Genomic DNA, 26,082 nt, shown 5'->3' on the forward strand with positions numbered 1-26,082 from the left:
TCAGGAATAGGACAGACATTTATAGGACATTTCATAACTTTCCCAAATTCTTATGAAAAAAATATTCCCCACAAACTGCATTGAACTACTGTACCCAATTTATTACATATTTTAGGAGTTGGAGTTGGTCCATTTTATACCGACTCCGATTCCGACTCCACCAAAATGGACAAAGACTCCGACTCCACGACTCCGACTCCAACTCCTGGTAAGATCACCACAGACTTCAGACTGTCAGCACATCTCACCAAGTCTAGCTGAACCTGCAATTGGTCTGCATCTGCAGATAATAACTCATGGCTATGGTAACCTTTCTACTCTTACAGTGTAATGAGATCAGCCACAACCTAAGGCACAACAAAAGTAACAAAACACATGAGCATAATGCTTTAATACAGTAGGATAATTAATAAATTCACTATATTATAGCAGCCATCAGGAAAGAAAGACACAGACACAACAAAACACAAAGTTAAACATATTTACATCAATTTACAACCTGCTTAATCATATCCAATCTTTTAAAAGGAATCTGTCATCCACTGGTACGTGTTGAACCTATTAATACATGCACACAGATGATAAGACTAGTTTAACATTTCTACCTTCATGCCTCATATTTGCAGTCTTGTTAAGAAATCGTATTTTATTTCTGTATGCAGGTTCCGGGGCCTGCGGTGCCTGGAAGAAATCTCTGCCTCCTGTCTTCATTATCATACCACCCCCCTCCCATCAGCATCACAGTGCCCTTTGACATGTAATGATGGCCCTGGAATCCAGCGCCTGTGACCTGCAATAGCATTATTTTAGAGTACCTATTCCGCCCTTGTATGGGCATTGGCTTCAGGGTTCTTCTGCCCAGGTGCCAGCGAGTCATTGCTACTTCCATTGCAGTGACCTCCAGCGCGTATGGCGATTAGGTGCTCTCCCCACCATGCATATATGTGCTACAGGTGCATCAAAAATGGTATGGCCCCGGAATCCCTGCACCTGCAACCTGAAATAGCACGATTATACAGTACCATTTAAGCCCTTCTATGGGCATTGACTTCAGCGTTCTTCTGCACAGGCAAGTGTGACAACGATAATATCTCTCTTCACTTCCTTCCTCCCTGCATAGTTAGGAACCATACAGTTTTTGATGCAACTGTCACCCATATATGCATAGTGGGGAGAACACCTTATCGCAGCGCACGCCGGAGGTCTCTGCAATGGAAGTAGAAGTGGCTCGCTGTCACCTGCGCAGAAGAATGCTGAAGCCAATGCGCATACAAGGGCGGAATAGGTGCTCTAAAATCAAGCTATTGCAGGTCGCAGGTGCGGGTGCCACCCTTACACATCAAAGGGCACTATGTTGCTGACGGAAGTAGGGGGTGGTATGATAATGAAGACAGGAGGCAAAGATTTCTTCCAGGCACCGCAGGCCCCGGAACCTGGAAGAAATCATTAGCATACAGAAATAAAATATGATTTCTCAACAACAAGACCGCAAATGTGAGGCATACAGATAGGACTAGTTTAACTTTTCTATCACCTGTATGCCCATACAGTGAGGGAAAAAAGTATTTGATCCCTTGCTGTTTTTGTAAGTTTGCCCACTGACAAAGACATGAACAGTCTATAATTTTAAGGGTAGGTTAATTTTAACATTGAAAGATAGAAAATCCCCCCAAAACATCCAGAAAATTACATTGTATAAATTAGATAAATTTATTTGCATTTTGCAGTGAGAAATAAGTATTTGATTCCTCTGGCAAACAACACTTAATACTTTGTGGCAAGCACAGCAGTCAGATGTTTTTTGTAGTTAATGAGGTTTGCGCACATGTCAGGAGGAATTTTGGTCCACTCCTCTTTGCAGATCATCTCTAAATCATTAAGATTTTGAGGCTGTCGCTTGGCAACTCGGAGCTTCAACTCCCTCCATAGGTTTTCTATGGGATTAAGGTCTGGAGACTGGCTAGGCCACTCCATGACCTTACTGTGCTTCTTTTTGAGCCACTCCTTTGTTGCGTTGGCAGTATGTTTTAGGTCATTGTCTTGCTGGAAGACCCAGCCATGACCCATCTTCAATGCTCTTACTGAGGGAAGGAGGTTGTTGGCCAAAATCTCACGATACATGACCCCATCCATCTTCCCTTCAGTACGGTGCAGTCGTCATGTCCCCTTTGCAGAAAAGCACCCCCAAAGTATAATTTTTCCCTGACCATGCTTCACGGTTAGGACGATGTTCTTAGGGTTGTACTCATCCTTCTTTTTTCCTCCAAACACAGCGAGTTGAGTTAATGCCAAAGAGCTAAATTTTTGTCTCATCTGACCACAGCACCTTCTCCCAATAACGCACAGAATCATCCAGGTGTTCACGGGCCTGCACATGTTCAACTTCAGAATGGCCTGCACATGTGCCTTCTTGAGCAGGGGGACCTTGCGGGCACTGCAGGATTTTAAACCTTTAAGGCGTAATGTGTTACCAATGGTTTTCTTGGTGATTGTGGTCCCAGCTGCCTTGAGATCATTAACAAGTTCCCCCCGTGTAGTTTTAGGCTGATTTCTAACCTTTCTAATGATCAAGGATACCCCACGAGGTGATATTTTGCATGGTGCCCCAGATCGATGTCGATTGACAGTCATTTTGTATTTCTTACATTTTTTTACTATTGCACCAACAGTTGTCTCCTTCTCACCCAGCATCTTACTTATGGTTTTGTAGCCCATTCCAGCTTTGCACAGGTCTATGATCTTGTCCCTGACATCCTTAGAAAGCTCTTTGGTCTTGCCCATGTTGTAGAGGTTAGAGTCTGACGGATTAAGTGAGTCTGTGGATAGGAGTCTTTTATGTAAGACAGCTGTCTTTAATGCAGGCAACAAGTTGATTAGGAGCGTCTAACTGGTCTGTAGGAGCCAGAACTCATAATGGTTTGTAGGGGATCAAATACTTATTTCTCACTGCAAAATGCAAAAAAAATATCTCATTTATACAATCTGATTTTCTTGATTTTTTTTTGGATATTCTATCTCTCAATGTTAAAATTAACCTACCCTTATAATTATAGACTGTTCATGTCTTTGTCAGTGGGCAAACTTTCAAAAACAGCAAGGGATCAAATAATTATTTCCACCACTGTATTAATAGGTTATATATGTCCCCGGGAGGGGGGGGGTGACAGATCCCCTTTAAGGCTTGGATTACACCAATGATACTAAAACACAACAAAATCTAGATAAATATAAACATAATGAACTGTATGGGAAATTAATACTAATAAAACAAATATAGTTCTATGATGCACCTCATTTACAAGAGCTGAAACGTATCATGGTAGCAAATCACCAATGTGAGTTTAGAACTTTTTTTTTTTTTTTTAAATGTATTACTTAAGATGCACATGAGTTGTTCAATACAGTTTAAAAGTAAATTTTAAGACTAAAATTTTAATTTAGCAGCATCAGGGTGCACACATTATTTTCATGTGGGCGTGTTATATATTAATATGGTCACTATGCTACTTTCCATGTCATTGCCCAGGATTCCTGAAGCCCTCCACAAGATACACATAAGATATTGGTCACGTACACAATTCAGAGAAATCTATATCCCACAGTAAGATAAAAAGTGAATAAATATTAAAACCAAGCAACTTAAATTTTTTTAAAAAACTAGCGCTGCCGCAATAAAATTATAAAGAAGAGACTTTTGCGGAATGCAGCTTTAAAGTGTATCATAATTGTCCTGATAATTTCACTTTTTTATGACAAAAACAGTACTCCAAAAATATATCTAAATGCCTTTAAATAAAGTGTTAATACAGCATTTGCCACTGAAGGCTTATAGAAATGATTTAACACTTGCTGTTGGCGGAAAGAAATCTGATTGCTTTTTCCCCCTAATATAGTGGATTCTTAAGGAATAAAAAATGATTTTATGTTTACATTAAAATATAGAAACCAGACTACTCTTAAAAAAACTGAAATTGGGGTAGAAAACTAGATGTTCCTGAAATATGTCGATGTCCATAAAGGCAAACGATGGAAAACATTTTGAAAGTCAAAAACAGAGGTCTCCAAATCCATTAAGAACCACTAAAGATGATCATGCTAGCCTCTCACAAAGCCAAATAAAACACAGAAAGATTCAACTTTTGCTTGTCTAGTATAATGTTTCATGCATTCAGACTCCAGTAGTCTAAAGCCATTGCTATAAATGTGGTAGTGCAAAAAAATAAAATAATGTATGCGATAGGTTCTATATCCTGCTCACTGAACTTGTCCTACAATGTAAACAGTCAACAACAGTTAAATGTAAAATGTATGTAGTCCTTAACACTCCTATCACCAGTTCACTCTAGGCAATATAAATAATACTAAAAAGGATAAATATCAAAATATACAAAACAAAGAGCAGTGTTGTAATGAAACCTAGCAAGAGATGCAGCATAAAAGGTCCAACAGGTGCATCATTTTTGTAGTGTAGAGGAACCGTCTACCATCACCAGAACAATGCTTGTGTTCATCTCAAGAGCGCATCTTAGACATTGTAGATATTCCCCCTTTAGAAATTGTTCAGGATTACCACGATGGTGCAGCAGATAAGCTTCTGTCCCTAGTCAAGGTCAGATTCGGCAGCTGACAAGAAAATGCACAAACTGAAAATTAAATTGTATGTTTGGCAAAGCACTCCTACACCAAGGAAGGTATTATACTACAAATGCACATAACAGCATAGTAGATTATAGAAGTCCGGTAACATCCTTTCATCCATTGTTGATCATCACTTCCATTTATAGTTTGTTTCTGAGGCTGGGGTGAAGGGACCCAAAAGGTATCAAGGTTTCTTTTTGTCGGGTATCTGCATAGTAATTACTGGAAGGAGAAAAAAAAAGATCTAACTTACAGGTGTAGCAGGGTTAGAAAACTGTTTCTAGGCAAAGTTTGTATAATAATTAGTATACTTCAGCAACGTAAATACTTGTATGCCAAAAAAGACAAACGTATTCTAACACTGTACCACAATATAATTTTTATTATACTTTAGCAAGTTAACCCTAGAACGCATACCTGTGGCCTTGCAGGCCCGCCCTGTTAATTCTTTTCTATTTTCTGCAAGATTGCTTTACTTAGAATTTTGAAACTCTAGGTATTCCTCAGGTATATAGTTGTTTGTCATTTTTGTTTGAGTTATTCCATGTTATTTGCACACGGGCCTAAAAGGCCCCAGGTATGTGAAATTGTAGCTTTTTATGGTCATGCGTTCTAGGGTTAATACTTAAGGTTAATATGATACTCAAATACACATGTAAATCTGTATTAGTGTTACAAAAACAACCATATAAATGCAACCCTACAGGTCACTTCTGTCATTTGCATAAGACCCAAAACTAGCACCACAGTTATTTCTTCCATGGACTTGCCATTGAATTTTTACCGCTCACTTGCTAAAAAGAAATTCTGTTAAATAGCTTGTAAAAATCTTTGCTCTCTATTAATACTGGCGTGGTTTATCGTTTTGCACTGAGTCACTCCATTGAAGAGATAGTCACATTTATTTCTCCTGGAGTGAATTATGTGAAATTTCTGCTTTTCAGTATGTTAAATTTCTGCTTTTAAGTCAAACTGGTCATTTCTTCACAGTCTTCTCAGGGTGTATGCCTTCACCCCTCCCTCCCAGACGCCTCTGAGGCTGATAGACTGTTAGATAAAATGCTGTGTTGTGATTGGCAGCATCTGGGTGGGGTTCAAGTCCACACTCCCAGAGAAGAAACGCTAAATAAGACTGGAAAGTGTGTACCAGAATCTTATTTTTAGCAAGCGACAGGTCTTCTTTAAAAACGTTAAACACCGGCAGCATCTGAGGGTTTTTTTGTTTGGTGTTTTGTTTTTTAATTTCAGCACAGCCATTGGCCTATTTGTAAGGATTTTTTATAGTAATGGACAACACCTTCCAAAACCTGGTGATCATATTCTTAAAAATACAGTTGTTTTTTTTTTTGTTTTTTTTAAACATGTGCTATTTATTTTATACAAATTTGTACTTAAAACTACACACAAGCCAAGCTTTCTCTCCTCACCTACAATTGATTCTGAGATAAAGGATACCTAAACAAAAATAATATGGCCTTTTAAAATGTAGATAGTATTGTCATCTGTTATCCTCACATTTGAAGTGGTGTTTCTCCCTCCCCCATGACAGCACCACGGAGAGAGGGGATCCGCCCTTCAAGGACAGGAAACCTACAGATAAAAAGGGCGGTACCTCTCCCCGCATCAGTTGGTTTACTGTCCTTGACGGGGAACCTTCAGTAAGGTGGTACCTGAAGAAAAGAAGATTCCAGAAGACTTCCCAGGCCTGGCCAGGCCAATCCAGGCAATGGGGGTCCCCTGCCTCGGCTGGTGCAGCGCACTGAAGCCCCACTGCTGGGTCTGGCAGGCCAACAGAGTGGGTGCAGGAGCGCGGCTGCTTCTGGTTCGTCCAACTGCTCATGCCGGGGGACACGCCGGGCGCGCGGCCTAATGACGCGATCAGAGGGGCGTGACCGGAAGTAACCCAGTACAGAACGCCGATAAATGCTGGGAGGATGCCGGAGACTGCTCTGCATAAAAAGAGCCAGGGATAAGGCTCTGAGCTGTTCTCCGGCGGTCCTCTCTATGAGAATGGAGTCCAGAGAAGAGCGGTCTCAGGGACAGCTGAGCCTGGCTGAGTAGAGCCCAGATCCAGATCCACCACTGCAGCAATAACACCAGTGGCAGAAGCGGAGACAACAGGAGCCACAGCAGCGTGATGTCTCCCAGCACCATGAGGTTTCTCAGCACCATGGTCGCGGCAGCAGTGGAAGTGGACGTTCTGCAAAATCCAGGTACAGCAAAGATTCCACCGTGATCAAATCCCCATACAGCAAAGGGAAATCCACAGCGGATGTGATCCCTTTTCCTAAACCGGTACCCTTGCTCGCGTCAGGATTGGTAAGTGGACTTTGTGAAAGTTCAGATTATAATTAGCCCCTTTTTCCTCTCACTTTTTTAGATGGGAAAGAGTGCTAGCAAGACCAAGCATAGAATCTGTGCACTCTGCAGTGAAGAGTTGCCCTTTACATGGGTGAAGAGGCTCTGCAGTTCATGCATTCAGCAGACAGTCTGTGAAGAGTCCCCTAGGTTTGCCTCTGAACTGCGTTTTATAATTAAATCACAGTTTGAGAGTACCTTTAAATCCTTGCGAGGTAGAGTCAAGAAACCTAAGAAGTCCAGAGACTGTTCCCCGGGATCTGGGTCTGACACTGCAGCAGGGGAACTATCTGATGCAGATTCCTCAGAATCCTCCTTCTCTTCCCCAGAGGAAAGCAGGGGTCGTAGTTGCTTCCCCATAGAGGAGACAGATAGCCTGGGTAAGGTGGTTAGATCCATCATGGGATTAGTTGATCCTAAGCCAGAAAAAAACATTCAGGACATAATGTTTGGTGGGCTGGATCTTAAAAGGCGTAGGTCTTTTCCTCTTAATGACAAGATTCAATCTCTAATCAAAAGAGAATGGAAAAGACCTGAGAGGAAAAGTATTTCTATTCCAAAAAGAAAGTATCCTTTTGACAATCCAGTCTGTTCATTCTGGGAAAAGGCCCCGAAACTAGATGTAGCCATTGCTAAAGCGTCCAAAAAATTTGCCCTTCCCTTTGAAGATATGGGAGTGTTAAAAGATCCTTTAGATAAAAAAGCAGACACTTTCCTTAAAGGATCCTGGGAAGCTGCGGGGGGGCCTAAAACTTGTGGTCGCCGCAACTTGCAACCCTAGGTCGATGATGGTCTGGTTGAGTCAATTGGAAACTCAACTTCAGAATAAAGTATCTAGAGAAAAAATTCTAGACACCATTCCCTTAATGCGGGGGGCGTCTGCGTTCTTGGCAGATGCATCTGCTGATTGGATTAGATTGGTGGCCAAGTCGGCAGCCTTCTCCAATGCCCCTCGTCGAGCCCTTTGGCTCAAATGTTGGCCAGGAGACCTCCAAGCAAAGTCCAGACTATGCTCTATTCCCTGTGAGGGGGAGTTTTTGTTTGGATCAGCCCTGAACGATATACTTGATAAGGCGGGGATAGTAAAAAACGTTTTCCCATCCCCGCTATCCCTTCATATCAATTGTCTTTTCGGAGGAAGAAATTCATTCGAAGGAAGCCCCCAAAAAACCAGGATAGATGGGATGATAAGAAACAGAGGGACAGGGGTTTCATGTTCAATAACCCTTCCCATCATGACAGAAAGCCTTCCCAATGAGGTTTTTCCCCAGGTGGGAGGAAGACTATCCCTGTTTCTCCCGGCCTGGGAAAATATTTCCAACAGTGTGTGGATTCTAAATTTGATAGAAACGGGTATAAAATTAGAGTTCCTTTCCATCCCAGAACCAAACTATGTAGTGACTCCCCTACAGTCCTCAAACATAGAGCAGTCATTCGTAGAGCAGGAGGTTCTAGGTCTTGTAACAAAAGCTGTACTACAGGAAGTCCACCTTCAAGAAAAAGTAGAAGGATTTTACTCCCCGTTGTTTCTGGTGAGGAAACCAGACAAATCCTTTAGGACTATCATAAACTTGAAGAGACTGAACACATTTCTAAAAATTCCGACATTCAAAATGGAAACAATAAACACGGCTGTGAGAGTTTTGTTTCCGGGTTGTTTCATGATGGTTCTGGACTTAAGGGACACTTACACCCATGTTCCCATTCACAAGGACTTCCGAAAATTCCTCATGGTAGCGGTCTCTATAGAGGGAAATATCAGACATTATCAGTACACCGCGCTCCCGTTCGGTCTCGCCATTGCTCCTCGGGTGTTCACCAAGTTAATTGCGGAAGCAATGGCACACCTGAGGGAGCAAGACATCTTAATTGTCCCATACTTGGACAACTTCTTGGTGGTGGGCAACTCCTTTCACCACTGCAAAAGTCAGCTAAGTTTGGTCATGACTACCTTAACAAAATTAGGTTGGCTTTTGAACCTAAAAAAATCAAAGACCGAGCCAAAACAGGTGCAGGAATTTTTGGGTCTGATCCTGGACTCACAGAGACAAGACTGTTGACTCCCAGAGGAAAAGATAGAGGATTATGGGACAGATGTCTCAAGCAATAGATCACCCCTCTATGACCCTATGGAAGGCCATGTCCCTACTGGGCTCTTTGACCTCCTGCATCCCAGCAGTCCAGTGGGCCCAAATTCACACCAGGGACCTACAATGGGAAATTTTAGCAGCCGAAGTTTCCCTAGGAGGGCGTTTAGAAAGTCAGCTAACTCTGTCTCCAAGGGTTGTTCTTTCCCTGGGGTGGTGGATGAACATAAGCAATTTATCCAATGGTATTCACTGGGTGGGCAGGGTCTCTCAGTCCCAGTGGCTGGGGGGAACATTTAAAAAACAAGATAGCTCAGGGTGTCTGGACAAAAGAGCTAAGAGTGGTGTTCTCAAATATGAAGGAATTATTGGCAGTAAAATTTACCCTGATAGAGTTCTTAGATTTCCTCAAAGGTCATCATGTAAGAGTGTTCTCGGACAATCAGGTAGTAGTTCCGTATCTGAACCACAAGGGAGGAACCCGTTCCCACCCTTTGATGGAAGTGACAAACCTCATCTTCCAGATAGCCGAGGTCAATCTTATGTCTTTACCAGCACTACACATAAGAGGGATAGAGAATCGCAAAGCGGATTTTCTGAATCGAACCAAATTAAGAGAGGGCAAATGGGAGCTAAGCCAGTCCATTTTCGATCAGATTGTACAAATGTGGGGTCTTCCTATCATAGACTTGTTCGCCAACAACCGGAACAAAAAAGTAGAAACCTTCTGCTCAATAGACCCGGAAGGGAATCCCCTCGAATTGGATGCTTTCATGATCCCATGGGATCAGAATCTAGCTTATGCCTTTCCCCCGATGGTCCTGATACCTGCGGTCCTGAGAAAGATCAGGGAGGACAGGGAAAGAGTAATACCAATCGCCCCCTTTTGGCCAAAGAGGACGAGGTTTTCCTGGCTGAGGAAGATATCCATCACCGACCCTTGGGTGCTTCCAGAGATTCCAGACCTTCTCTCCCAGGGACCGGTGTGTCATCCTCAAATTTCAAGCTTGCGTTTGACGGCTTGGAATTTGAGAGGGCTCTCCTAAAAGATAAAGGTTTTTCCCCAAACCTAATTTCCACCCCACTCCAGAGTAGGAAGCCGGTTACTACTTAGCTCTATGGAAAAACTTGGAGAAAGTTCCTGTCTTTTTCAGGGTCTAGAGCGGTGGGAAAGGCCCTAGTACCGACCACCCTTGAGTTCTAGGAGTTAGAGCAACGATTGGCCACTAGCACCCTAAAGGTCCAGGTCGCAGCGTTGGGGGCACTATATGCTTGTGATCTGGCTGGTGACCAATGGATAGCCAGGTTCATCAAAGCTTCGGCCAGATCCAGACCTATCGATAGTCAAAAACTTCCACCCTGGGACTTAAATTTAATTATTGTGGCCTTGACCAACCCCCTTTGGACCCTTAGACTGTGCGCCACTTAAAATACTATCTCTGAAAACATACCTTTTAGTGGCATTAACATCGGCCCGCAGGGTTAGTGATATCCAGGCCCTATTGGCAGGATTGCTCTTTACACAAATTCTGGAGGACAGGGTAGTTCTCAGACCTGACCCAGCCTATTTACCCAAGGTGGCCTCTCGATTTCATAGATCCCGAGAAGTCACCCTTCCTTCCTTCTGCTCCAATCCCAAAAACAAAGGAGAAAAAGACCTCCAAACCCTAGATGTGAGGAGGTGTCTAATATAATACCTGGCAGCCACCCAGGACTGTAGGAAGAATAGGTGTCTGTTTGTATGTTTTCAGGATCCTTGTAAGGGGTTGAAAGCCTCGCAGGCCACACTGGCAAGATGGATAAGAGACGCCATTTCCCTAGAATATTCATCAAGAGGGGAAACGGCTCTGGAGGGATTGAAGGCTCATTCAACAAGGGCAATAGCAACCTCCTGGGCGGAAAAAGCAGGTGTCTCCATAGAGCAGATATGTAAAGCTGCAACTTGGTCATCCCCTTCTACTTTTTTCAAACATTATAGGTAAGACCTAACCTCTTCCTCTGATCTCACCTTTGGTAGAAGGGTTCTGGAAGCGGTGGTCCCTCCCTAAAGTTCAATTCTCTGTAATTCTCTCCGTGGTGCTGTTATGGGGGAGGGAGAAAGACGTAGTTACTTACCGGTAACGGGATTTCTCTGAGCCCATGACAGCACCCATATATTCCCTCCCTGCACGCATGGTGAGAACACTTATTTGTTAATTGTTTGATCACAGGGTGTTCAATACAAAGAAGACAATGATGATTTTTGTTGCTGCATTAACCTGGAGGTCCTCTCGTTCTCTGTAAACAACTGATGCGGGGAGAGGTACCACCCTTTTTTATCTGTAGGTGTCCTGTCCTTGAAGGGAGGATCCCCTCTCTCCGTGGTGCTGTCCTGGGCTCAGAGAAATCCTGTTACCGGTAAGTAACTACGTCATTTTTGTTGTGGTCTTCTATAAAACTTTATATGCAATCACATTAAGAAAAATTATAACTCAGATGAAGAAGAATATAAATTGACAATACCAGCATTTAAAGAAATATTGAAATGTTAAAGATACACACATACAAAAAAAATTCAGCACCTCCCTCTTAAATAAGCTCCTCTCCTTTCATCCCATAGTAAAACAACAACAGAGAAATGGAGAAGCATTGATAGGCAATGTCATTGTTTGGACCCACAAAACTCTAAACTGGACACTGAGAAAAGTAGATTAAACTATAACTCCATCGAGAATATTCACACAAAACTATAAAAGGAGACATAGAACCATGAAGAAAAGAGATATGCCCGCACTAACAACCTGAGTATCTGTATGTCGACTTCTTTTTCAAACAGAGCAGTAATAGTCACAGGATACCGGGTGTTCAAATATCCACAAGCTGCACCAAAAAATGGGGAGAAGAAGAAAAGTGGCACTCACCAGTCCTTTTAAAATCCAGTCTTTATTTACAGCGTTTAAAAATCGGCAGCAAGGAGGGAGAAAGCTCCGTGGTACTTTCTCCCCCTTGCTGACGATTTTTAAACGCTGTGAATAAAGACTGTGTATTTTGAAAGGACTGGTGAGTGCCACTTTTCTTCTCCCCATTTAGACATATTATAGCATTCAAACACAGTTGGTGCTTACAGATGTGGCAGTTATATTGCCTGAAACCACATATATCACTATGAAATTAATTTAACTGATTAGATGTTGGGCCAGCTGTCTACTTTTGTTGTGGTTATGTTGGCAGTTGTGTTTGCCACTTAAATGATCACGGTTTCCTACATTTCATTTAGACACTTGAAATATGACAAGTCATTCTATGTAGTCAGTAGTGAAGTTACCGAGGGAGGAGAGAGGGAAGGGGCGGCAGAAGGTACGAACTCCTCAAGCGTCTCGCTCTGATGGGCCCATCCGAAGCCATTACTACCAGGGGTGGATTGCAGTTTAGGGTACATGGGCCCCCCAGCAGTAAATGTATCACATGACATGTTACATGATATTTTTGGGGGGTCATGTGACAGGTCACGTGATGAACACACAGGTGCTCTGGTGAACATCTGTAGATGCCAATTTTTTTCTCTTACATACAGCGGTAAACATAACAATAGAGGATACCATATAATAAGGGACAGAGTTATACATAATAAGGGACGGGGGTATACAGGGCCGGCTCCAGGTTTTCGTGGGTCTCGGGGGAAAGAGTCTCAGTGGGCCTCTTTAACACATACCACCATTCATGATGCACAGATACAGTGGAAAAATATAGGTATACAACACAGGACCCAGGCTGTCCCCTCATCCTTCACATATGCAAACATGCACACATGCATAGTAGGCAGACATGCACGTACACGCACAGTAGGCAAACATGTATACACACACACAAAATGCAGACATGCATGTGCACACGATACGCAGACATGCACACACACACGGTACACAGACATGCGCACACGCACGGTACGCAGACATGCGCGCACACACAGTACTCAGACATGCGCACACACACGTTACGCAGGCATGCGCGCACATGCAGGCATGCACACACATACACACATGCACATGGTACACAGATAAGCACACATACAGACATACGTCCATTTTTGAACACAAAAACACATAAAACTGACATAAATATATATACACAGTCATATACACTGACATATAGAGATATTCGCATCATGCATTCATGCACACACACGCATACTAGAAATATTTTTAATATGGGGATTGGGGAAGCCAGCAACAAGCCTCACTCACCTGCCCCCGGCCTGTGTCCCATTCAGCTGCTCAGGCATATGGCTGTCCAGGGCCACCAGCGTGTGTCTGATGGCCACGACAGACATGGCCCTGGACCATCAGAGGGACCCACTCACTTTCGGTGCACGGGCTGCTCCCCCAGCATCTGTGCAGGCCAGGGCCGCCGGCGCTGTTTGAGTGCTGTCACTTTCCAGACATGGCCACGAGCAGTGCACAGTGACGTGGCAGTGCGCAGTGACATGGCGGGGGTGACACAAAAGCACAATTAAAGGTGCAGGGCTGACCCTGCTGTGTCATTACTACCAGATACAGCTGCACAGCGAGCGGCCATGTCTGGTGAAGTGCTGGCAATCAAGCAGCACAAATCCTGGGGGAGCGGCCTTGCCCCACCAGTGAATGGGTGCCGCTGATGGTCCAGGGCCCCAGCACTTGCCCGGGTACGCCAGGTGCTGGCGCCGGCCCTGGGGGTATACATAACAAAAGAGGATGCTATGTAATAAGGGACGGGGCTATACATACAGTGCTGCTCACCATTATTGGCACCCTTCCCTTTTTTCATAGACTGTACAATATCTTCAAAAATAAATGGAAATGTACCAAAATTATATCCTCTGGATTTTTTAATTAATGGTCTAAAGTAATACAACAATAAAATATTGTTTTTCAACTTCAATGTTGCAATTTCAAAGAAGAAAAAGAATAAACATACGTGCAGCAATAAAGGCACCCCTCATTAATACTTTGTTGCACACCCTTTGGCATTGATGACAGCCTTCAAAAGTTTCTTGTAGCCATCTATAAGCTTCTTGCGCTTCTCAGTTGAAATTTTCTCTCACTCTTCCTTTGCAGATTGTTCAAGCTCTTAAATGTTTGTTTCTTTCTCCCAATGGCAGATTTCAGCTCACCCCCAAGATTTTCAATGGGATTGAGGTCAGGACTCATTGATGGCCATTTTAAAACAATTTTTTTCTTTCTGAACCATTCCTGTGTGCTTTTGGAGATATACTTTGGGACATTGTCTTGCTGGAGGACCCATGAACTTCGAATCAAACAACGTTTTTTTTATCCCTGCTAAGGGATGGTGATTTACTTCATAAGGGAGTTTCTTTTGGAAACAAAAAGTATTACTCCAATCATCTCTCTGCAAATAGAGCTGCATTTACACTGAAAGATAATTGAAAGAATATATCATGAGAGCGCTTCTTCAACAGAGTGAACAGGCTGCCGATCACCACATGAATGAGCTAAACGCTCATTCATCAGGTGAAATGACTTTTTGTGCAGAACAAAATATCATAGTGCACTGTAAACAGGACTCACACTGCCGATAACAATAATCATGGTTTACCGATCAGTGGTCGTTTAGTGTCACTAGTCACCACTTTGAATGGTGCAGATACTGAATAAATTTGTGCAGTCAGTGACTTACCGCTGATGTCTTATCTGATTACACCCATTTTCTTTGTTCCTTCTCCATCTTGTCAAACCTTCTTGTTGACTTCCTAAAGCCGTGATGTGGTCACTGCAGAGTTTGCCGCACTGTTCACCGCTCCCCAGAAAATAAAAACCTCCCAAAAATATGTCCCTCAATTTATATATAAATACAGTGGGTACGGAAAGTATTCAGACCCCTTTAAAGTTTTCACTCTTTGTTTCATTGCAGCCATTTGGTAAATTATAAAAAGTTCATTTTTTTCTCATTAAAGTACACTCTGCACCCCATCTTGACTGAAAAAAACAGAAATGTGAAATTTTTGCAAATTTATTAAAAAAGAAAAATTGAAATATCACATGGTCATAAGTATTCAGACCTTTTGCTCAGTATTGAGTAGAAGCACCCTTTTGAGCTAGTACAGCCATGAGTCTTCTTGGGAATGATGCAACAAGTTCTTCACACCTGGATTTGGGGATCCTCTGCCATTCTTCCTTGCAGATCCTCTCCAGTGGCCCCATTCAATTCATTATAACATACTGTTCTCTCACCCATCCCCTCACCCAGATTAGTTTACTTTAAAAGAAGAAGAAAAAAAATAAATAATGAATAACTCACCTCTCCTGGCAATCCCCTGCAGCTCTGGTTCCTTCCTCTTCTTGCCAGGGTTTACATGGTAAACGATGCAGCTGCACGATGACCTCATCGCTCCAGCTGAATCATAGAGAAGATGACGGCTGCAGCTATGCTCCGCCTTTCTCCAGCAGCGGAGCAATAGCAGTGCTCCCTGCTGATGATAAACGCTGACGATAGTGGTGCAAAAAATATTGTAATGAGAGCAATCTGACAACTCCTTTGTCTTCACCATTGTAACAATGTCCATGGGCCCCCCTGGAGCCTAGGGCCCAGGGCAGTAGCCCAGATTGCCCTCATTATAATCTGCCTATGATCACCACAGTTTATCAATGTGCACAGAGCGCCGACACAGTTAAACTCTGTGGTGGAGCAGGCTTGGACTATCATACCATGTTCTGTTGATCACAGGTGGATTTAAGTCATTGCTCTACAGAAAAGCAGGGAGACACACTGATGAGGCGGGGTCGTCTGCATATGCTGGCGCGATGACACCACTGAATTGGTCCACCTAAGTCTTTGTCCTGTCTGCTGGCAGACACCTCAGGATCCATGGTTAGGGAGTATAGGATGTTTTCTTTTTATTATTTTAATAGTGCTCATGGGGGGGGGACTACTTGGGGATATCCATACAGTGTGGGGATATTACTGGGGGGGCAGTCATACAGTGTAGGAGGACTGCTGGGACCAGCATACAGTGGGCGGGGGCTACTGTAGGGCCCAATGTGCTGTGTATGTGGGAGCTGTGGGGGGCATGGCATAATGTGGTGTAGAGGGGAACTATAAATGGGGGGACTAGGGACATTATTAAATGTTAAGTGGGCACTTAAGCATAATTGTTATAGCAGCACTCAGGGTATTGTGACTGTCAAAGGGGTACACTGAGGGCATTATTGCTTTCTAGGGACAAGATGTGGGCAGTTTTCTTGGGTATTTGCAAAGGGCATCATTTTACCATGAAAAGGGCATAAAGGAGGAATTTTACTTTTTAGGGGGCACAGTGGTGGGCATTATGTGGGGTACTAAAAAGATCAGTAATAGGGATACATGCGGCAGCAATTCAGCATTAGGGTATCACCAGGATGAGTAGTTTGATGCTGGAAATGTGAGAAGTCGAATCTGTATTTGTTGTAATCTCTGCGAACGAGTTGTGGCTGAAGAAGTCGTGATATCAGCCTGGGCAAGATGGAAAAGTGAACAACTCCATCAGATAGATCAGCACCTGTAGGTCACCATGAATAAATGCACTGTAATCTGTTATGTGTTCTGCAGCACTGGTATCTACCACTATTTTCAGTAATAGCACAGTCATCTGCTGAGGTTCCCCTATACCTATGATAAGGCTGTGCCAACGTAGTGGTACACACGGTGACCTGGTTAGGAGCCTGCTCAGATCCCCCTTCCTGCCCTGAGCAGAACCCCTAGCTACACCTCTGTATATAGTGTAATATTTTATTTAAAATTTGTCACCAGAATTTATCAATATGAGTTAGGCTCTAAATGTAAACTTTATAAAGAAGAAAAGTAGTGCTCAATGTTGGCCATGATGCCAGGCATAATTTTTCTCAGTACATACCTTGGTGTTCTCCTAACAAAATTTATTTGGATATTATGCACCCTGCTCTTTCACCAACTTAATTATCATAATGATAAGACATGCCATCTTAAAACACAATCTGGTTGTTGCTGCAGCCAAAACCTAGCAGATCACTACTAGGCAGGTTAAAGCTTCTAAATTATGCTGTGGGTTTGGCGACAGCAATAGCTGGACTGTGTTGTCTAGGGATGAGTGAACGTGCTCGGATAAAGTGTTAAACGAGCATGCGCGGGTGTTAACTGAGTGTCTTTGGCGTATTCGAAAAATATGTTCGAGTCCCCGCGGCAGCATGTTTGTTAGACAACCACAACACATGCAGGGATTGCCTAACAGCCACGAGACACGGAGCCACGGTGACTCGAACACCGATGACACTCTGTGAGCACCTGAGCATGCACGGATAACACCTTAACCCTAGAACGCATACCTGAGGCCTCGCAGGCCCACCCTGTTAATTGTTTTCTATTTTCTGCAAGATTACTTTAGTTAGAATTTTGAAACTCTAGGTATTCTTCATGTATATAGTTGTTTGTCATTTTTGTTTGAGTTATTTAATGTTATTTGCACATGGGCCTAAAAGGCCCCAGGTATGTGAAAGTATAGATTTTTATGGTCATGCGTTCTAGGGTTAACAGAGCATGTTCGCTCATCATTGTTGCAGACCTCTAATCTATACTACATAGATTAGAGGTCTGCAATAATGATGAGCGAACATGTCACTACGACATACTCAGGCCCACTCACTAATGTAGAGGCAGGTCAATCACTGTGGAAATGAATGAAGAAGTCTTGTGGTAAGAGGCTTTCCTTAAAGAGATGTCACACAAATGAAGTGGATTCACAGAGTCCGTTGGTGCAAGCTTACATCCACAGAAAGTTCTTGTGGACTTAATTGACTAAACAAAATTAATATTGGCCCTTGGATAAAAATAAATATAATTTAATTGATTTAAATGTACCCATTTATGTATTTAAAAAAAAAGAGATTAGTGGTATTATGTACATAAAATAAAATAACTATAATGCCAGAAATTTTATTCTATAAGGCAGTCATGGAATATATTGCTAAAAAATAAAATATTGTATTCACAGTCCCACTAATCTATTTATGTCCACATTTATATCACATTCTAAAATGCTGTTTTCTTTTGATTTAAAAGAATATGATCACAAGACTTCCAATTTATTAATGACCTACCCTCATTAGTGAATTAAAAAGGGACGTGTGAATTAACTACAGTGCTGTGTGGTGACAGGCGAGAGCGATACATTTACTTGATATAAAATTGGGGTTCTCATCATCACATCCTTTAACCCTTTCACCTTGAAGCCTGTTTTCACCTTCCTAACCAATTTTTATGCCCTTAAATCAGGGAGTTATGTCACACAAAATAGTTAATAAATAACATTTTCCACAGCACAATTTTAGAAAAAAAAATTTTATGTTAGGAAGTTTCTTTTTGTTGTTAGGAAGTTATATCTGACCAGCGATTTCTAATTTTTACAACAAAATTTACAAAACCATTTTTTTTAGGGACCACATCACATTTCAAGTGACTTTGAGAGGTCTATATGACAGAAAATACCCAAAAGTGACACCATTCTAAAAACTGCAACCCTCAAGGTGCTCAAAACCACATTCAAGACGTTTATTAATCCTTCAAGTGCTTCACAGGAATTAATGGAATGTGGAAGGAAAAAATAAACCGTTAACTTTTTTTCACTAAAATTTTACCTTAGCCCATTTTTTTTTATTTTCACAAGGGTAACATGAGAAAATGGACCCCACAATTTTTTGTGCAATTTCTCCTGAAATGGCACTTGTCAGAATGGTGGAATCCATGTCGTGTTTGGAGAGCCGCTGATGTTGGGGGGATTACACTTTTTAGGCACAAGTGACACCATTCTGGAAGCTAGGCTCTTCAGGGAACTTGTATAGATGTGTAATGAGCACCTTGAACCCCCAAGGTGCTTCACAGAAGTTTATATTGTTGAGCCATAAAAAAAAAACATTTTACCCAACAAAAATGTTTTTTAGCCCCATATTTTGCATTTTCACAAGGTTAACGGGAAAAACTGCACCATACAATTTGTTGTGCAATTTCTCCTGACCAGGCAGATACCCAATATGTGGAGGAGAAGTACTATTTTGGCGCACAGCAGGGCTTGGAAGTGAAGGAGCGCCATTTGACTTTTTGAATGCAAAATTTGATGGAATAATTAGAGGATGCATTGTTGCATTTAGAGAGCCCTTGATGTGCCTAAACAGTTGAAATGGCACACAAGTGACACCATTTTGGAAACTAGACCCCTCAAGGAAGAGGGGGACATTTGGATTTAGGAGTGCAGAGTTCGCTGGGCTTCTTTGGAGAGCAAGGAGCCAGTTTGTTTTTCCATAACTTTTGTGCTACTAGTAAAGTGGAAGCCCCTTTATATTTCCGTTAACGGATGATGGACCTGTGTTGGGACTGGCTTTTTTGTGAATGGAGTTGAAGCATTTATTGGGAACATCTTACATAATATTTGGGATCGCATTTATCCTGCGCACTACGCTGATTACTTATATTAGGGTTTCCATCTAAGTCTCCGAGTGATGTGACTGAGATGAAACCCCCAAGGGATCTATTTATTAGAATGAGGCAGCAGAGTTACTCTGGATTCCGTCTGGTCTCTGTTCAGCGTTGTCTTTTTCTGAATTGCACAAAACTGTGACCGACAGCACTTTTATGCACGTCTAATAAAAAGGACAGACGGCGTCCACAGTGCTTCCATCTGCCTCATTATAAGGAATCTTCCACCAGGGTTTCTGTCTGAATCACGTATTTCAATGATTTAAACGGTAAAACCCGTACAAGCGCTCAGCGAAGGATAAATGTGAGCTGAGACTTACTGCGATCTTTGGGAGGCAAAATGAAAAAATCAACAGAAGGTGAAGAATTAGTTTTATTTATTTTTTCATGCCATTCCTTGTGCGGTATAAGTGATTAGGCGACTTTATTCTTCAGGGCGGTGCGATTACAGTGATACCAGATTTATATCTGGTTTTTATGTTTGGCAGCTGTCACACACTAAAAAACGCTTTCTGTTGTAAAAACAAATTTTACATCGCCATATTTTGATAGCTATAATTTTTCCATATTTCGGCCGACAATCATGTGAGGGCTCGTCTTTGCGGGACGAGTTGACGTTTTCATTGGTACCATTTTCGGGCAAATTACATCTTTTGATGGCTGTGTATTCTGTTTTTTTTGGAGGCAGAATGAACAAAAATCAACAATTTAGGAACTTTTTTTTAAGGATTTTTCTTATGCCTTCCATGTGTGATAAAATTGATGTGGTAGTAGCTTTACTCTTTGGGTCAGTATGATTACAGCGAAACCGCATTTATATTTATATAACATATTTTTATGTTTTGGAGCTTTTACACGACAAAAACTATTTTCTAGAAAAAATAAGTATTTTTGCATTGCTTTATTCTGAGAGTTGTAACTTTTTTATTTTTCTGCTTACAGAGCTGTATGGCAGCTTGTTTTTTGAGGGACAAGATGATGTTTTCAGCGATACCATTTTTATTTACATTCGTCTTTCTGAACGGGATTTATTCCACTTTTTGTTCGGTGGTAGCATAGTTTTTTGCCTTGTTTGTCATTTATTTTTTAGGGAGTTCACTGAAGAGGTTAACTAGTGGAATAGTTTTATAGGTCGGGTCGTTCCGGATGCAGTGATACCAAATATGTGTACTCTTTTTGTTTATTTTTTTCCCCAGAGATAAATGTATTTACTGGATTAATATTTTTTCCTTTTTTTCTATATTTAGTGATTTTTTAAAAATATTTTTATAAAGCTTTTCTTTATTTTACTTTATTACATTGTCTCACTATGGGACATCAACTTTCCCTGCTCTGATCACTGATCTAAAACCCAATAGAAAATCTTTGGAAGGAGCTGAAACTCAGTGTTGCCCAGTGTCAGCCCCAAAACCTGAAGGATCTGGAGAAGATCTGTATGGAGGAGTGAGCCAAAATTCCTGCTGCAATGTGTGCAAAATTGGTCAAGAACCACAGGAAACGTCTGACCTCTGTAATTGCAAGTAAAGGTTTCTGTACCAAATATTAAGTTCAGTTTTTCTCTTGTATCAAAAACTTATTTCATGCAATAAAATGCAAATTAATTATGTAAAAAATACACGATGTGATTTTCTGGATTTTTTTAAGATTCTGTCTCTCACAGACAATAAAAATTAAAGACCTCTCCATTATTTGTAGGTGGGAAAACTTGCAAAATTGTCAGTGTATCAAATACTTATTTTCCCCACTGTATGGTCATAACACAATGTTGTTTGAGACTTGTGATGCTGTCCTTGTGAGCTTTGGGTGAAAAGTTTGCATGCAAAGTTTTAGTGGGATTGATATTTAAAGCGCAATGGGAAATCAAAACGGCACAGAAACCATCCTGACATTGGATAAAAAGAAGCCCTATATTAAGTGTGCTCCATAAATGGTAGGTGCTGGTTGTATTATACAGTTAGCATTTGCCGCCATCAGATATCAGCATTAAAAATGATGTGACTGCTAGGCGCAGTCATGGTGGAGCCATTGCCCCATGTGAAACATCGCAGGGAGCAGATGGCTTGAATGGGAGCTAGGAGTCTACTGATGTATTAAATATTGCAGCATTTAGAAACATTTCTGAAGTATTGCAGTGTATAGTACGAGTACAATTGCAGGTTAAAATAAAAAAATAAATAAAAAAAAGTAACATATATAAAATATATGAAAAATATAAGATATTTAAAAAGGTAACTGTGCTTTCAAGTAACTTTTCAAAATAAGCTGTCCTGTATGTATATGAGGAATAACATACATAGCTCAACACTAACAGGGGGTTCCTGCTCTTCACTTTTTAGCTCAGAGACAAGATTGAGGACATTATACATCAGAGCTGAGTTGTCCTGATATGAATCAGGCTCTGACATTAGGTAAAACACTAGTTATAGAGCTCTGCAGAATTAAATCTGTTACCTTCCCTGCTCCTCCTCCCCAGAGTATAACGGGATGTTTCAAATGACACCTGCAGTCCAATGAGCAAGGCTGACTTAAACTAATTTTTCACAGTGGATGACAAGTTCAGGAGGTAGGAAAAGAAGTGTCTGATAAGTGGGGAAGGAAGCTGGTTTCTCTGATAAGATACAATACAAAGTTTCTTATAATTGCCTGTATTATTGATTTATGTAAAGTTTGTTGAAAGTACAGTTCCATTTTAAATCCCCCTCTTTTCCCAATTAACCCCTTCCTGACATGCACTGTATATATAGTGCTCTGTGGGAGCAGCGTTTCAACAAAGAGCAGTATATATGGCACAGTGATCACGCGGGCTCACGCTGAGAGACGTTACGAACACATGCGGATGTCAGCTCTATGTTAGAGCTGACACCCCGCAGCAATGCCCACGATCTGTGCTACCACCGATCGTGGGTGTTCAACCCCTGTGATACAGCTGTCAATAGTGACAGCGGCATCGCGGGGCATTGCAGAGGGAGTGAGTTCCCTCTGTGCTCACATCAGCACAATGCGACCCCAGGTCTAAATATGGCCGTGGGTCCTTCATGGAAGGTGGCCTGATCAGAGCAAGAGCTGACACGTCTCCTCCCTGCCTGTTAGATGCTGCTCTGATGCTCTGCAAAAAAAAATCCCCAAAAAACAATTCCTTAATTGCTGCTGTTTGTTCATTCTGTGTCACGCACAGTGTGGGAAGACTAAGTGCAACACGAAGCGATGAGGAGAAAGAAGCCCAAACACTAGGGAGACCCTAGGCAGATCTAATAAAATACAGCCTACCCTACCGTCCCTATATTGGTTCCTCACCAATCGCTGAGCAGGAAATCTAAGCCCTGTATATCCCTAGAGCTTGGCACTAGATAGGGAGGGGGAGTGAGTGAGCACTGGTCAGGCCCCACTACAAACTAAAGACAACAAGATAGACAAACAAAGGGGATAACTTAGCTTGAGCAGATACCAGAGGAGAAACGCCAACAATCCTCCAAGGGCACCAACGAAGAAGCTAGCCGACTGCTAGTACTCCAAGCCAAAGTCAAAAAGCAAACAAATAACACCAACGATCTCCTGCAGCAAACTGAGTTTTTAACTCCCATGCAATGGTGTGTCAATTAACAACAGGAGAGAGGTAGCTGCTGGGTCCTAAAGGCAGAAAGGTTAAGAAGGCGCCTGCAATGCCAGGTGCAGAGACCTTCTACAAACAGATCCAGAGCGAAAGTCTGTTACACCTGTGACATTTTGCCTCCCAAAAATCGGAATAGAAGCAATCAAAAATGGTCATGTGCCCAAAAATGGTCCAATAAAAACATCAACTCGTTCCGCAAAAACAAGCCCTCATATGACTCTGTCGGCGGAAATTTGGAAAAATTATAGCTTTCAAAATATGACGATGAAGTTTTTGCAAAAAAGCATCTTTTAGGCCAGTTTCACAAGTCCGTATATTTCCTGTACCATAAAAAACAATACAGGAGATATCCGTGTCCCGTGTGTCCATGTGTGTCACACGTGTGCCGCATCAGGATCACACAGACAGGCGCCTGGCTATCAGCGCTAGAGTTAGAGCTGTTCCCAAGAGCCGGGTGCTGAACGCTGCCCTCGTCATGGTTCCCTGCCAGTGTGGCCAGCAGGGACAATGATGAGGGTAGTAGTAGTCTGCTCCTGCAGTGTCCACTTGTAAAATAAGAATAAAATAATAAAATCCATATACTCACCTGTCCAGCGAGTCCCCTGCTGTAATCCTCTGACCTCTGATGTCGAGGAGCAGGTGAGAATGAGCAGCTCTGGAGCTGCGCTCAGTGAGTGACAGGACCCCGCTCCTGAGCTCAGCTCTGGGGTCGACTAGCTGGAGAAGCTCATTCTCTCCGGCGTCAGCGGTCAGAGGATTACAGTGGGGGACATCGGTCAGAGGATTACAGCGGGGGACAGGTGAGAATATGGATTTTATTATTTTAATCTCATCTTCACACAGGGACACTGCGGGCGCAGACACTACTACTACCCTCATCATTATCCCTGCTGGTGCTGATCACAGCGCAGGCAAGAAACCATGATGAGGGCAGTGTTCAGCACCCGGCGTTTGGGAACAGCGCTAGCTGTAGCGCTGATTCCCAGGCGCAGGACCGTGTCACCGTGTGTGTTAAGCGTGAGACACTTTTGCGGACCGTGCATCTGCAAAAAAACTGACATGTCAGCGTGTGGAGTCCGTGGAAACACACTGACATGTGCGCAGACCCATAGATTTGAATGGGTCTGCATGTGTCAGTGTCTCCAGTATGTGTGAAAACTGTCACCACACGTACAGGAAACACGGAAGTGTGAAAGAGCCCTTAGTGTGTGACAGCAGTCAAACAAAAAACATGTTATAAATCTGGTATCGCTGTAATTGCATTGACCCAAAGAATAAAGTTGCCTAATCCCTTATACCACACGAAGAACGGCATAAAAAAATAAATAAACCCAATTCTTCACCTCCTGTTGATTTGTTCCTTCTGCCTCCCAAAGATTGCAGTAAGGCTCGGCTCACATTTATCCTGCGCTCTGCAGGATAAACCAGGGTTTCTGTGTAAATCTCTGTCATACGTGATTTAGACAGAACCTCCGGCGAAAGATACCGGCACTATGGATGATGTCGGCCTTGTGATCAGATCAACATTGTAAAATTCTGTGAAGCACCTGTTGGTTCAAGGTGCTCACCACGTATTATAATAATTAAAAAACAACAGCATATATCCACACAATTATATAAATGAGGCCCAATAAAAGTGCAAAGTGATAGCAGCAGAAAAGATAAAAAAAAAAACAGAAGATAATGGTGTAAACTAGTGATGAGCGAGCACTAAAATGCTCGGGTACTCGTTGCTCGGGTCGAGAAAATTGGACTACTCGGGTGCTCTACCCGAGCAACGAGCCCAATGTAAGTCTGTGGGAAACTCGATCATTTTTCAGGCGGCTCCCCCCGGCGGTCTGCAGAGGGCCTAAAAATTGCCCAAATAGATGGGAACAATGCTCAAATGACATGGGAACAGCATGGAGAAGACCCCTGGAAGCATCTCTGACTCCCAGGTCACTGCCTAAATGTGTGCCCATCAGAAGTGATCCTTGGCGCATGCGAAGATGCCTCCCACCATGCACCTGTCGTTGCAGACTTGCAACAATCACCGTCCACGTCCTTGTCTTAGCTCAGAGTTCAGTTGTCCCTACCCCATTCCTTGGAATGCAAGGACCGCCTAACCACAAACACGTGGACAGGTGAATGTGGCCAGGGATGGTACGGAGCCAGTCCACAACTTTTTTTGCTAAGAGGTGTATTTAGCTCGGTGAAAGGACTGGCATAGAGGGAAACCATATCTACCCTGCGTGTCATTTCTCCAAGGAAGTCCTGTAATTGAGCTTGTTGCAGAAGAAATGGCAGCCCGTCCGACATCAACTCTCACTTGTCGGTGGTGTTTTGACACACAAACATCTTTCTTTGTGCATTTAATTTCTTGAATACAGAGTTGGACAATGGCCTGATCTGTAATGCCTTTTGAGAAATAACATGCATAAGCATGGCCGAATCCACATTAAAAAAGCAGCCATAGAGTGTTCGGGAACCTTCCCCCACACTTTTCTTAGCCAAGGCTGCTTTTCGGTAGGGTTGGACGGGCTCACCAGAGTACCGGAGACTCCTCCGGCGGGCCCTGGCATCTCCTTCAGGAGAGTTCATAGTGCCGAGGTGAGGCCATGATGATGATAGAGGCCACCATCTGCTTAGTTTTCTGTTACTTGGAATGCAAGTGCAAGTATGCAGCCAGCCACCCACCCACAGGCCGCAACACTAAACTGCCAGATTTCTGGGCAACTCTTTGCACTTGAAATATGGCCTTTTAAGCTCGTGGATGTGGAAGCTTTTCACAAAGACCATGCCTGGCTGTAAGTTCAGCGGTGAGAGCTACAGATAAGGCTGCTGTGTTACAGCTTTCAACAACTCTGCAGCACTGGGCAGTTTGTCAATTAAGCATTAAGCATGTTATCTTCAGCACAGCCTGTTGCCGCTTGGCCAAGGCAGTGCTGCAGTGCT

General features: G+C 42.7%; 1 protein-coding gene across 2 annotated transcripts in view; it reads right to left on the reverse strand.

Moving 5' to 3' along the window:
* Window positions 1-1,633: 1,633 nt before the first annotated feature.
* PIP5K1C (phosphatidylinositol-4-phosphate 5-kinase type 1 gamma) overlaps window positions 1,634-26,082 on the reverse strand; it is a 633,992-nt gene continuing 609,543 nt past the window's right edge. For both annotated transcript variants that reach the window (XM_073685093.1, XM_073685062.1), the window contains one exon: window positions 1,634-4,860. In XM_073685093.1, the coding sequence (XP_073541194.1) occupies window positions 4,858-4,860 (3 nt within the window). In that variant the 3' untranslated portion in view covers window positions 1,634-4,857. The remainder of the gene's footprint in view (window positions 4,861-26,082) is intronic.

This window comes from Phyllobates terribilis, unplaced genomic scaffold, assembly GCF_046119375.1.
Source record: "Phyllobates terribilis strain yellow unplaced genomic scaffold, ASM4611937v1 Scaffold_1__5_contigs__length_1240528914, whole genome shotgun sequence".
NCBI classification, from domain to species: domain Eukaryota; kingdom Metazoa; phylum Chordata; class Amphibia; order Anura; family Dendrobatidae; genus Phyllobates; species Phyllobates terribilis.